The sequence below is a fragment of the Pantherophis guttatus genome, chromosome 1 (genome assembly GCF_059756535.1).
Source record: "Pantherophis guttatus breed Tessera chromosome 1, ASM5975653v1, whole genome shotgun sequence".
In the NCBI taxonomy this organism is placed as follows: Eukaryota; Metazoa; Chordata; class Lepidosauria; order Squamata; family Colubridae; genus Pantherophis; species Pantherophis guttatus.
In genome coordinates, this window is record NC_142063.1 from 298,834,906 (window position 1) to 298,849,212 (window position 14,307).

General features: G+C 38.4%; 1 protein-coding gene across 5 annotated transcripts in view; it reads left to right on the plus strand.

The window, feature by feature from the left end:
- PTPN14 (protein tyrosine phosphatase non-receptor type 14) overlaps window positions 1-14,307 on the plus strand; it is a 131,840-nt gene that overhangs the window by 61,008 nt on the left and 56,525 nt on the right. For all 5 annotated transcript variants that reach the window (XM_034427811.3, XM_087883187.1, XM_034427810.3 and 2 more), the window contains exons 2-3: window positions 3,629-3,953; window positions 10,450-10,619. In XM_034427811.3, coding sequence (XP_034283702.2) covers window positions 3,780-3,953; window positions 10,450-10,619 — 344 coding nt within the window. In that variant the 5' untranslated portion in view covers window positions 3,629-3,779. The remainder of the gene's footprint in view (window positions 1-3,628; window positions 3,954-10,449; window positions 10,620-14,307) is intronic.

Here is a 14,307-nt window from a genome sequence, read left to right on the forward strand (position 1 = left end):
ATAAATTATTTACATAATTTATCCAATCTTATGGCAGAAGGGAGAATAACCAGGTCTTTAATAGCTTCTTGAATGTCGTGGTGTGTGTGTGGGGGGGTATGTGTGTGAGTCATTTGAACCTTGAGGATAGGAACCGACATCATTATTAGAGGGCAGGCGCCACGATAGAGAAGACATGCTTTCTATGCACCGTAAGATGATAATGCTTAAGTGATGCTCACTCTGCCTGTTATTACTGGATGGGCAAAGGCAACTAGAGACAGGAGGGCCCTCAAATAGCCATGCCTCTGCCATAAAGGGTTTTGGAGGTGAATAACCAGCACCATGAATTGCAGCCAGAAGCCAGTGTAACTGATGAATAAGCGTGGTCATAAAGGTATTAATGAGGCATGGCCAACACTGCATGCACCACTGAATTCTGAACTAGCGGTAGCTTCTAAGTGGTCTTCAAAACAGTTCCATGAGAAGCATAGCACAGTAATCCTTGCATGAGGCAACTAGGGTGTAAGTGACTGTCTGAATGGCCTCTTAGTCTAGGAATGGTTTCAAGTGGTATACAGATAGGTGTATCTGTGCAAAGGTTTTTTTGGTTACAGCAGCCAGCTGCTCTTTGAACTGGAATTGTGACTCAAAGATGACTTCCAAGTTCTGCATCAGTCACACATGGAGAAGTGCAATCCTAATGTGTCTTGATTCCTCCTCTTTCTGGAGTCATAATACATGCATTTCGATACTATTATTGATGATGATTTGATTTAGACACCGCCACCTCTGTGTGGCTCCTGGAATAAAAACAAATGATAGTATACAACCCTAATTTTTTTAAAAAATCAACAATATGACAAATCTGGCCAACAGCAACTACTATATACCATTCAAAGGACTCCAACTACCTTTCTTAAAGCCTGAGAAAAGAGCCAGGTCTTTAAGGCTGTCTGGAATGGCTCCAGGATGGGAGCCACCCAGTTCTCGAGGGTAACTTTATCCCAGAGGTCAGTTACCAGACATGCTTCTGCAATCCGATAATGACACTATTAGATTGAAGGAATTTACCAACCCTGTTGGATCATAGTGGTTTGGCTGATACCACAAGAGATAGGCAGTCCTTCAAATAACTAAGCTATATGTCATGTAAGGCTTTTATAGATCATAACTAGCCCCTTGAATTATACTTAAATCACATTCATCCATAATTTGTCCCCATAATTTTTATATGCAAGTTTTTTCAGTTGTTGTCTTCTTGTTTCTGCAAGCCTTGAAATGCCGTATACAAGAATATGTACTTTTATTCATAGCACACTCTTCTGAAATTAAATGAGTCTAAGGGAGTGCCTGTTCCGATGAAAGGAAATCTATTTAAGTAAAACAATAAGGAAAATAAAATTGCCAAGTAGTTTTGATGTTCAATTTGCAAAAGAAAAACTTAGACAGGGCCCAATCCTGCCCTTAATAATCTTTGTCTAGTTTCCTTCCATTCTTCCTACTTTTTCATTTCTAAAAACAGAATGGATTGGGTTTCTTACAAGCTGATGCCTTTAGTTTTATGGAATTAAACTCCAGACCTTGTTGCTTGATTGGCTAGTTGTTACTAGGGTTCTAGCCAACTGTTTATGTGTGGGGTGTGTGTGTATGTAAAAAAGTTATTCTACAGACCTGTAGCTTTTCTTTCCTGATATCAGGGCTTTGACATTAGGAGAACAAGACAAAGGGGCAAGCATGATGAAGAAGGAACTGAAAACATGTTCAGAAAACTTGTTTTAGTTGAATGTTTGAGGGTTCAGACTGAGAAAAGAATGGGCAGTGCTCATGGCTCTGTCCTTCCATTCCACATAATCAGGTGGAGATCTGAAGGGTAGTTAAATTTCTAATATTGAATATTGTACCGTCCTCCATATAGAACTTGAGATATTTTTCATTAGGATCCTTGATCGCAAAAAGAGACATAGTCTCATTCAAAGTAATGTGAGTGCATGTCCCTTCAGACCTCCATGTGAATGTATGTGAGACTTCATTCTCAACCCAGTTGGATCTCACCATCTAAACAAAATTAGGTTCCTGTCTGCTGTAGCTCCAACTATGGGGGAAATTTAGAACACTCATTTCTTTCCCATAAGTTGGAAAAACAATAGCTCTGGCAATAAAAGAGGGAAAATATATTGGTCTTATTTTTTTAGTTGCTGGTCTGATGCTAGGGCTGTGATGGCAAACCTATGGCACACGTGCCAAAGGTGGCACACAGAACCCTCTCTGTGGGCACGCATGCCATTGCCAGCTGCTCTTCTGGGTTCCGTCATGCACATGCGCACGGTGGCCAGCTGCTCTCTTCTGGGGTCTGCGCTCCTGAATGCGTGCATATGCGCATACATACACATTCCAGTTTTGGCATTCAGTGCCGAAAAGGTTAACCATCACTGCTACGGCATTAGAAATATTGGAAGCTTTGAAAGCAATATACTCCAACTGGAGGGACAAGAGTGCCTACTACCATTGGGAACCTAAACATGGCTTATTTTTGTAATGGGGCGTGGGTAGAAACATGTTGGATTAGACCTAGTGGTTAGACTTACTGGTCTTAGAATTGTTTTTAATTTTGTTTAATTTTTGAGGGTGCAGATTTTTAACAAAAATAGCTTTCCAGACTTTTGTTTCTTACCAGCTACTTTGAAGGTATTATTTGGACTAGGAAATTTACAAGAGCAACTTCTTCTTATCTTCCCCATGATTTACCTAAATAGCAACATTAATTTCAATAAGCAAATGAGATTGCTTAGGGCTGACCTATGGTAACTCTGTGTTATTTGATTGATGGATTGATTTTAAAAGATTTACATTGCCACACATATTGTAACAACAACCCTGGACAGCACACAAAACAATCAAAACATCAACCACCCCCAAATAATCAGAATTTTAAAAAGATCTATAAAACCTGTATAAAAACTCATGACACTCCAAGGTAGCATTCCCTTACATCCACATACCATTTTAGTTGATTCCAGCCTCATCCTACCACAATTATTGTGTTACAACTCTAAATTATTTGTAAAAAATTGATTTATCATAATGTTTGATGAAACAATTTGGCTTTCCACAACTCAATGTTCCCAAGGAGACCTCCTGGGAAATATTTTACAGTTAATTCCTACTTTTAAAAGCATTAATAATAATTTAAAGCTATTATAGATGTGCACCTGGGCTAATTATGGTTAAGGCTACTTTTAGTATCATGTTTTCTACTTTACAGTGTATGAGTTAACTTCCAGTGAAAAAGGCCACAGAGCATTCAGTCTGGTTATGAAAATATTTGCATCCCCAAGATGGAATTCTGTTTGCAAATCAAAATTGATACAGATAGTCTGCTGGTCTTCCTAATCCTGTTTTCAGTTTCTGACTCTCTGCCTTAGTGGTATGCTTCTTTTCTCTAGTCCAGAACTGAAGAAGGAAATCATTAGTAGTAGACAGGGAGTTCAAAGAGAACATGTACTCATACAGTGTTTCTTCAAAGAAAATTTGTGGGTTTGGCCAGTGGTCTGAACTATCTTTGAGAGGCAACAGCTGTTACTGCCCCAAGGAAAAAATCCTTTCCCAGCCATGACAATTAACCACACATTGCATTGCTGTTTTTCAGGATATTGCTGTGGTATCCACCTTTGGCATGGGCAACCTTTTGCAAACCTGGAGGAGAATTTCTGGAAATAGAGGAACAGCATTCAAACCTTCCTTACTAAGAAGATCCAAGGTGTGAGAAGGAGAGGGCTAGCTGCTTTAGCCTAGCAGACATGCCTTTTGGGCTGAAATTACGAAGGACTCGACGCTATAATGTCCGGAGCAAGAACTGTTTCATGACCCGGATTAAACTGTTGGAGAACAACGTGATTGAGTGCACATTGTCTGTGGAGAGCACTGGGCAAGAATGCTTGGAGGCCGTAGCTCAGAGGCTGGAATTACCAGAGGTAAGGGTAACCCAGGAAAAGACCATCTGTAACTTGCCGCTTGGTGTGTTTTTAGCTCTGGCTGTTTGTCATTTGGAATCTGTTTATTACAATCATGTTATTCTTGGAATTGGTCTGATCTTATCATTGAATGGAACTTTGGCAAATGTACCTTGCTTACCCAAACATCAGGGCAGTCAATTACCTACAGTTTGGATTGTGATTCAGTGTTATTTCCTGTCAGGATGAAACTCTTAACTAATATGCAAGGGAACATCTTTTTCCTTGTCCATAAGCAAAAGTCTGCTTTTGCTTATATGTAGACAGTGGATAACAATACAACCACATTCACACATGACATCAGACCACTTTTATTAATGGGGGGTGGCTGTACGTATGAAATATATGTCAATTTTGCTGGAAGAAGTATATCTTAAAAGTCAATTTTTTCTTCTGTTTCATTAAACAGTCCATGAGATGTAAGATTGATTCTAGCAGTATGTTTCAAAAGTCAGCTAATTCTCACTGAAGTATACTGGAATTTCAACATGAATCTCAATTCAATGCTATTACAAGTCTGATTTTATTGCCACAAGAGTCTAAAGCACGATAACTGTTTCCTCTTAAGGGAAGAATGGTGCCTCTTTACTTCAGCCACAGATCCGTAAATCAGCATTTGAAATTTAGTGATAAACTGATGAATAATAGTGGTACAATTGCCCACCTAGGTTTTTTTTTAAACAAAGGGTACATGAATGTTATGAGTGACTTTATTTAAAAAATAAACAAAAAAGAAGGAGAGGAAAACAGTGTGAAAATCCTAGTGGATTTTCTGTCTGGTAATGTCATTGTGTCAGTACTATCCACCTCTGCAGCCATCAGCCATCTATTTTTTTATTTTAAGCCAGAGGTTGTTCCAATAGCATCTGTAGGGGGCAGCCCAGAGGTGGGCTTCACATAATTTAACAACCAGTTTGCCTAGTGCAGAACCGAAAATGTGAGTCTGCTTGCATTCTGCGCTTGTGCGCGGCTTCAAACTCATGGTGATTTCATGTGCGCGGCTTCCAGCACACCTTCTCGGGCAACCACGGTGAGTAAAGCGGCCGTGGTGCAGAAATCAGCTGGGCTGCATGGATGGGGCAAGCGAGCCAGAGAGTGAGATATATAGGATGGGATAGCATCGGGCAGTGGTGGTGGTGGGGCAGCCCGTGGTCAGAAGTACTGGTTCACCTGAACCGGTCCAAACCAGTACATGACTACCTGTACTCTTTATGGATTTGCCTCTACACTAAATGGCTGTTTGTAACTATTTCCCCCCACCCCCCACATGAAGTGTCATTGGGAATGTTATCTATAGAATTTGGATACATACTAAAAATAAATTCAGCAGACATGGATTAACATGGAGTACAATCTGTACATTGTAGGTATCTATTCTTTGAATTATGTATATTGTATTTATTAAAAATACAGTATTTTGTAACATCCAACTTTTCAAAGTAATGAGGAGCAAGGGTAAATAACCAGTTATTGCTATTGTAAAATACTAAAATACCATAACAGTGTAATGCTTCCGCTATAATTAGTAAATAGTAACGTAATCTAATAGTAATGTAATAGTAATCTTTTCAAAAGAAAATGCTTAAGAAAATGAAAATGACTAAAATTGCTGCCAGGCAAATTATTATATAGGTTCGAGTGCATCTTTTTAGGAAAGGTAGTGCATTTATCAAAGAGAGCACTAACATCAAAATACCTCCATTCATCTTTTGATAGAGTACAATAGTTCTTCTAATACCACAAGATGGTTTGGCATGGGGAGAGAGACACCTTCAAATTTCTGAACCCAAATTATTTAAGGCTTATACTTCTAACCCGAATTAGAAAATACGCAATACAGGAAGTACAGAGTTGACATGAATAAAGCTGATATTACCAGTTAATTCTGTAGTGGTTTGGTTCAGTGTTTTTGACGTCCAATAGCCCTATATTAGTACTACCAGACAGGTATGAGAAATGGATTTTCATGGCTAGGAATATTTACAAATGGTGAATGAATGAAAACTTACTTTAAAAATAGCTTTGGGGCATTGAGATTACCTGAGGTTCTAGTGCCCAGGCTAGATTTAGGCATGTCTTCAAGTTACAATCTTGCTATTTGAATGGATGTTCATCTCCACCCATAATGAAACACAAGATTGCTGGACAAAGGATAATCAGCCTCACGCAGCCTGCCTCTTTTCAAAATCCCCTTTCATTTTATTGCCCCTAATCCAGCTCACAATTGAATCCAAGCAGAGGTTCGTTGTTTAGTCTCCCCCACTTAATGATAAAGAGAAAGCGCAACATAAAGTTTCATCTCACTCCAAAATTTGGATCTTCAGGTACATATTGAGAAGACAAAAATCATGCAAAGGCAATTGCTGTAGACGCCAGCAAATACTGTTCCCATCTCAAGCCAACCTTGGAAAACCCAGCTCTGCAAGTGGGAGTGGCACTGAGCTTCATTCCACAGAGTTGGGCCAAAAGGTTTCAGTGGTATGAAAGAGCTAAGAATACTATAGAATGTTTTGATCTTGTGTTTTAACCAGAGAGGAGTGGCTGATCATAAGTTGCTTTGGAGGCTGTACACCATCAGCAGGGCTGCGATACTGAAGAAGTTTCTTCTTTGCTGGACAATAACTGCATGAGGCCCTGTTCTCTTTACAAATGATGCCAAAGTATAAGGAATGAGATTTCAGTTATTTAAATTCCTTCATTAGTAAGAATGGAAATAAACATTAATGTTCTTATGGAACAACTAAGACAAGGAGGGCCTTTTATTTCTCCGTCTTTCACCCTGAATACAGTATTCTTGTTGGGAGTGTAGATGGACATTTGATTGCTGCCTATACTGCTTTTGGAAGGATAGGATTTTGACGTCATTTAAGATCAAGTCATGGACTTGTTGCTAATCCAATTAATAGTTGGTCAACATTGTTTGTTGTGTATAAATCTTGTTTTTGGTTTTTTTTAAATTAGCAAGGCCAAAGGAAAAATCAGAATTACATATAATAAGCTAGCAATGATGACTAAAAGCATGATAAAATAGCTGCCATGCAACTCCTGGAACTCATTTTATCTCTATGCTCTTGCAGTTGCAATCTGATAGTTCAGTTATCCAGTTAAGATATGGGTTAAGGATATGGGTTAATATAGAATTGAACTACGCGGCATTCCATTCCAGGCCAAATTCTCTGCCACAGCTTAGTGTAGTCATCACAAAAATGTTTGAAGGTACACAAGGAGCAGCTTTCTTTACAATCACCATTGCTTGCCAGGCACCATGAATTTATACTGATTCATTTTTTCTTGGAATGCTGGACAAGCTTCAAATGATACATTTTGTTTTTGTTAGTTTGCTTCTGGAATCTCTTCTGATGACTTTTGTGTTACTACATTGTAGTACATTAAAAAAAAAAAGCTATCAAAACCTGCTGCTGTTTAAAAGCTGTTCCGAATTACTCTGCAGCTCTAGCTTTCTTCCAACGGATCTAAGTTTTAACCACATGTCATTTTGGATAATTGGCAGCCTTTTATCACAGCTGATACAGGAAACTTGGATTCTGGTTTATAGATGTAATAACATTTATTGCTATGCTTGTTTTCACTCCCCCCTCCCCACAAATAATTTTGGAACCATATTTTTACTGAGATCTGTGCCATTTGATGTTGAGAAAGAAATGCAACTCCAGAAGATTTAAATTAAAAAAGGTCTAAGACTATTTAGAATATATCAGATTTCTGTTATATTTCATATCTGGCAAAAAATTATGAGTTCCACCAATTATTTTATGATGAATTTTTCTTTATAACCTAAACTGAGATCTTTTCAGCCAAGGAATTGAAATTTTAATGATTTTCTCAGAGTCCTCAAAATCCTGTTTTTCTTTAACCTCTTTTAGTTAAGACATTGAATTTGTTACTTTAATTAGTTGAACTTTTTAATGTATATTACAGATAGTTTTATTCAATTTATTTTGCTGGCCTGTTTTAGTCTTGCTGTTATAAAGATACAGTTTTAGTTTCTTACTGTATTAAGAGAAGTTTCCTAGGGACTACTTGCTCTAAAGGCAGTAAATAAATATGGAAACCAGTGAGCAATTAGTATTAATAATGTGTTACCAACACTTTACAAATGGATAAAAATCATGCTCTAAAAGAACAGGAACACATTTTTTTTTACTCCTTGATCCTCTTGTAGCAGTATCTTTTCTTCCTTCCTTAGGATTTTAAATATTTCAGTTGCAGTTCTTACATGCCACTTAAAATTAAATTGTTGTCTGATGATAAATAAAAACTGTATTCATTGAAAAAAAGACTCATCTTCTAATTCCAATCCTGAATCCAGCTTTACATCCTGCTAATTTTGCTGATCAGATTTTTATACATGATTATTGTTATTGGTAAGACCTAAAAGCCACCTTAAGCCAGAAAGCGGCAATGTGAAAACAGACAACATGAAGACAGGAGAAGGGAAGGTGTGTTGAATATGTTAGCCACCTTGAGTCATTTGTAAAAATAAGAAAGGCAGGCTACAGATACAATAAATAAAAAATAAACAAAGTAAGCATGACCTCCAGACACCAGAATACTTCGAGATTTCTTCCCAAGAGCTGGTGGTTCTTTGAAAGAAAAATCTTTTTCCCGAATCAGAATAATCATATATTGTTGGAAGATTTCAGTAATTAAGGGATGGAGAGGGGAGCTGGCAAATATTGTCAACCTGTTTCTGAACCCAGTAACTGATAATGGCTGTCCAAGATTACAGCTACAGGTCTTCCCCATTATTTGCTGCCTAAACCTTTTAATTGGCAATGCCAAGGATTGAAGTTGATCATTCTGTATTTTACTGCTGAAGATTGGCATCTAAATGGCTATTTAGCAGCTGAAGTCTTTACATAAATGTTTATTTAAATATACAAAACTATGGTTTGAATATCTTAAAACAGTGATGCCGAACCTTTTCGGCACTGAATGCTGTAAAGGGACGTGCATGCGTCTGGGCTGCAACCCGGAAGAGGAGTGTTTTTGCTGCCCAAAAATGGCAACAAAAACACATGGTGCATGTGCGCGCCCAAAAATGAACTTCCGGTTTTAGCAACTGAACTTCCGATTTCAGCCAGCTACTCTTCCGGGTTTTTAGCGTGCATGCGCACGCAATGATCAGCTGGCTGGCATGCATGCTCACACAGGAAATTGGAAAACCAGCTAGAAGATTTTCTAGTTTCCAGTGCTGCCGCATGCAAAAAGGCCAGCTGATCGTCGCACGCGTATGCGCACCAGAAACCCAGAAGAAGAATGGGTGATACTGTGCGTGCCAGGCGACATGGCTCCGCATGCCACAGGTTTGCCATCACGGTCTTATAAAACAAATCTTTGGAATGCTTGGATGATGACATATTTCAAAATGTCAGACTGTCTTTGTCCTTTACGGTCTTGCGTGCTGCCTAGCCTTCAGCTACCAGGAAAACTGTCCTAAGTGAGGCAGGTGGTTTGGAGGTACACACCTCCAAAGGGATTACATGATCATATGTTTGGGATGGCTTCTGGATTAGGAGATTTCAGCTGTATCTCTTCTGTATCTCTTCAAGACCGCCTTCTACCACATAGCTCCCAGTGACTGGTAAGATCCCACAGAATTGATCTTCTCCGGGTCCCGTCAGCTAAACAATGTCGGCTGGCGGCCCCGCGGGGGAGGGCCTTCTCTGTGGCTGCCCCGGCTCTCTGGAACCAATTACCTCCTGAGGTCCGGACCGCCCCCACCCTATTGGCCTTCCGCAAAGTGGTGAAGACCTGGCTCTTCCGGCAGACCTGGGGCCGTTGATCTCGTTATAATGATCTTGCAAGACCCGGCCACCAATTGGAGTGCATGTGTTTTAATGTTTTTAAAGTTTTTAATGTTTTAATAGTTTTCTTTTTAACATTTTTTACGGGATTGTTCACTTTGTTTTATTCTTTGTTGTAAGCCGCCCAGAGTCCCTTGGGAGTTGGGCGGCATAGAAATGCGGCTAAATAAATAAATAAATAAATAATTTCTATATGACATAATTCCTATAATTACAATAATTCCTATATTCACACCTATGATGACATTTTTCCACGGCTGCTACATATTTATTGAATGTGTATTATATTGTAAGTGTTTTTTATTGTTTTATAGTTGTTCACAACCCAGAGTCACTTGCTTGAGATGGGTAGATATAAAGATTGAATAAATAAATCAAAAAAATAAATAAAATAATTTTGAAGAGCTTATTTTATGATCCCAGATGTATCGAATCCCTTGCAAAGGTCAGATGCCTTATGACACACCATCATTGAGGTACTCCAGAATGACCTGTGAATTCATTCTCCAATTTGCATAGTAACAGAAAGCATGTAATGGAAAAGGAAAAAAAAAAAACTTTTATTGTTTGTAAATGTGACCAAATAATAACTTTTTTGTTTGTTTTTAAACTTTTTTCTCTCTCTCTAGACACACTATTTTGGCCTTTGGTTTCACAACAAGAGCCAGCAAGTGCGATGGGTGGAACTGGAGAAACCATTGAAAAAGCAGCTGGACAAGTTTGCCAGCGAATCTTTGCTTTTCTTTGGGGTCATGTTTTATGTGCCCAGCGTTGCCCTCCTGCAGCACGAAGTCACAAGGTATCTGTTGCAAAGATTCTTCACTTTTCTTCCCTGCCACAGATACTTTCTTGTTGAAGAGATGTCTACCAGAGGTCATGAGTTGCAATTCAGAATTTTGCCTTAATAATGTATTTGCTCTCCTTTCCGTTACAGATTTCCCCTTTTCTTGTTAACTTTTAAACATAGGCTAGCACTTTAGAGGTCGACTTAATATCTTAGTTAGGTTACTGCCTAATCTTGATTTGCAGATTCTCTTCAAACTCAGGTTTGAAAACCATGGTTTGTAGCAAGCCAGCTTTTCATAGTACACGGCACTACAGATCCTACTGTGGTATTCCACTGTGACTGAAGACTCGCCATGTTTCTATCTGCTAGAAATTATGATAATCCACATTGATCTTGTACTATTGTATGCCATCCTGAACAGACACGCAAGATTGAACTATATGTTATTTATAAATAATGCTTTTATTTCCTTGGAATCAATTATACAATTGAATTGTATAATTAAGAAAGGTCCAAGAATAAGCCATGTCGGTGAATGCCTTTATATTTATGAATATAAATTAACAGAATAATTTAACAGTTAAGTGAGAATATCTGCTTGGGTTCCACTTATATTTGCCTATAACTGCCTTGTTTTTTCTGTCCTTATAATAGGACACACAACACAGTTTCTCCTTTCCCTATCTCTTAAGATCTCTAAATGAATAATTTTTCAGATGAATTATTCCATGTATTTTCTGTTCTCTTCATAGAAACCTGTTTTCTTCAGTGGAATCACCACTAAACATTGCAATTGAATGGAAACCCTGAAAATACAGTAGCAGCTTCCTTACCCTTGGGTTCTAGTAATGATAGCAGCGTAAGGCACGCAGTAGTGGTGTCAAGCTCACATCCCGTCTCTGGCAAGGAAGCAACTGCCTGATTCTGTTTTCCCTGCCAGGAAACCTGTCCTTGCAAGTTCTTGCTATTATCTCAGATTTGTGTTGTAGCATGCCAGCCACTCTGCTTTGGAGAGGTATTGCATCATATGTGCCTGCTCCTGCTAGAATAGTAAGAATGCTGTTACTTATATGTCATTATTGCACTTAAGGCAACTTTTGGTGGAACCCTTCTAATTGAAACTGTCTTGTGGTGGGAGACAGGACTTGGCTTTTTACTGTTACTTGCAATTTTATACAGGATTCCAATATGACTCAGGAGGAATCAGTAATCTATTCTGGTCCAGAACACAATAGAATGGGCTTGTGCAAAGTATCATGGGCCCTAATACTTCATGCAGATTCTGCAGAGTCTTGTGATGAGATGTTGGCAGTGCTTTTTTGAGGTCCAGTTGGATATACTGGTGCACTAATAACTGTATTGATAACTCATTGCAATCCTATACAATTTAGGACATCTTCATTAGAAACATTCAGATAAAAAGTCATTTTATCTTCTGGATGAAAGTGTTGGGTAAAGTAATTGGTAGATTTGGATTACAGGGGACGCTGACACTCTCCAGCTTGATCTCTTGTTTTTATCTGATTTTGGGAAAAGAATAAAAATATTAAACTGCAGGGCTGTGCACTTTTCAGTGATTCTGAGGAGGTGCTTTGGACCTAGCCCAAGCTTAGCACCTCTGCTATCATTAAAACATCTAGTCTTTTTCAGTCTTCTGTGCAAACATGAAAATAATCCTCTTTTTTTAAGCTTATGCCTGAAATCATTTTTGAAGCATGCACAGCCTTATCAAATTTCTCACTGAAAGCTATGACAGACTGTGTAGAGCAAAGGACAGTGAAAGGTAATCCTGGCAAGATGAAAATGCCTGTAGTAAATGGGTGAGATAACTTGGCTTTAGATGAGCCACCTCTGTTGGATGGAGTTTCATTCTTAAAATAGTGGATGTCTGACGTGAGGTAGCATTACTGCTGGACTTTGAGGAAATGGAGAAATGGTGTGAAGTGCACTATTCTCCAGTGTTCCAGTCATTCATTCTCTAGATATCTGGTTGGAGAGTCTTCATGTGGTTTACAGGGAGCTATCCCTGGAAGGCAGTAGATATAAAATGCAATACTTTGATTGCTGGCATAAGCTAGGCATTGTTGTCATATTAACAGTGAATTCCAGTTTTTACATGCTAAAACTTATTTCTTCCAATGGTGAGTTCAAAGTGTAGTTGTGAATCTTTTAGTTTGCATCTTAAAGGCTTTGCATCTTCCCCATATTATTTCCCATGTGCTCTGATAATTATTTGAAGTCGATTTGCATCCCTGACCTAATAAAGCTAGTCAGGCAGGCCTAAAGCTGAGGTGTCTCTATGCAGTGCCCCATATATGGAATGCTGTGCCCCAAGGCATAGAAATTTATTTCCATTGCCTCTGTAGTCTGTTGGCAATTAAGAATTTCTTTTTTAAAAAAGCATTGGATTCTGCTGTCAGCCCATATTGTAGTTATTGATTATCGATTTTGATGCTTCTTTGATATTGCTTTTGTACTGGTCCCAGGATTTTATCAGAGAAAGGGATGGGGGTAGGAACATTGCCATCTATTATAAGAGGTGGAAACTTCCACATTTGAGAGAAAAGAACAGCGTTAATAATCACTGTAAAATATTCTAAATTATATTTTTGGATTGTCAGAATTTTGCTTGAAAAAGATGGTATACTGAAATATGGTCTGAGAAGAAGAATCTTCTGAAGTTTTGTATATCTTTGCAAAAGAGCTTTACGTAGGTCCTATTAATATATATGGTAGGCAGTTAATAAATATCACTACAGTTTAGTGTTTGTTTTCTTTGTTACAAAGTAATCCAAAACATGATATAGCAATATGAAAAAGAAATCAGTTTTCTTGCTTCAGCCCTTTCAATTAAAAGGGCAGTAAAGCAAATTATATCAACACTTCATTAAACAACAAAGGTTGATTTGGCCACTCCTACCCTATGTAAATTTCTGCCTTCATTTGTCACACAGTAGTTCTCTCCATATAGTTATAAAGGTAGATCATGGCTTTCTTTTAAAAAATGTAAAGCTTGTACATATAATAATTGGTGCCCATCAGTCTGGGAGAAATATTTCAAAAGCTCTGGGACTGCATCAATCCAAAGTCAGAGATAAAGTCTTGGAAAGGAGATGATTTGAAAAAATAGTGAATCTTCCTAAGAATAGCTGTCATGTTACTGTCAGTCCAAGAACGTCATCTAAAATTATCCAAGAAGTCACAAAGACCACAGAATACTATCCAGGAATGGCCTCTCTCATCTTGGTATAATTTCACCACAAAAGAGCACAAGGGAAAAATGAAATTAATGGGAAAATAATAGTGCAGAAGTCATTGCTCACTAAGAACACTGACAGACGTGTCAAATTTGCCCAGAGATGCATGATTGATCCTCTTATTCTTTATGGTAAAAACTAAACACTGCATTCCACAATAAGAATATCATTTCACCTTTCAAAGATGTAGTAAGAGCTGTGGTGGCACAATGGTTAGAATGCAGCACTGCAGGGCTAACTCACTTGTCACTCCAGGAGTTCGATTTTGAGCAGCTCAAGGTTGACTCAGCCTTCCATCCTTCCGAGATAGATAAAAAGAGGACCTGTATTGTTTTGGGCAATATGCTGACTCTGTAAACCGCTTAAAGAGGACTGTATGTAAGTCTAAGTGCTATTGCTAGTTGTATGGTCATGATCTGGAGAGCCTTTGCATCTTCAGAATT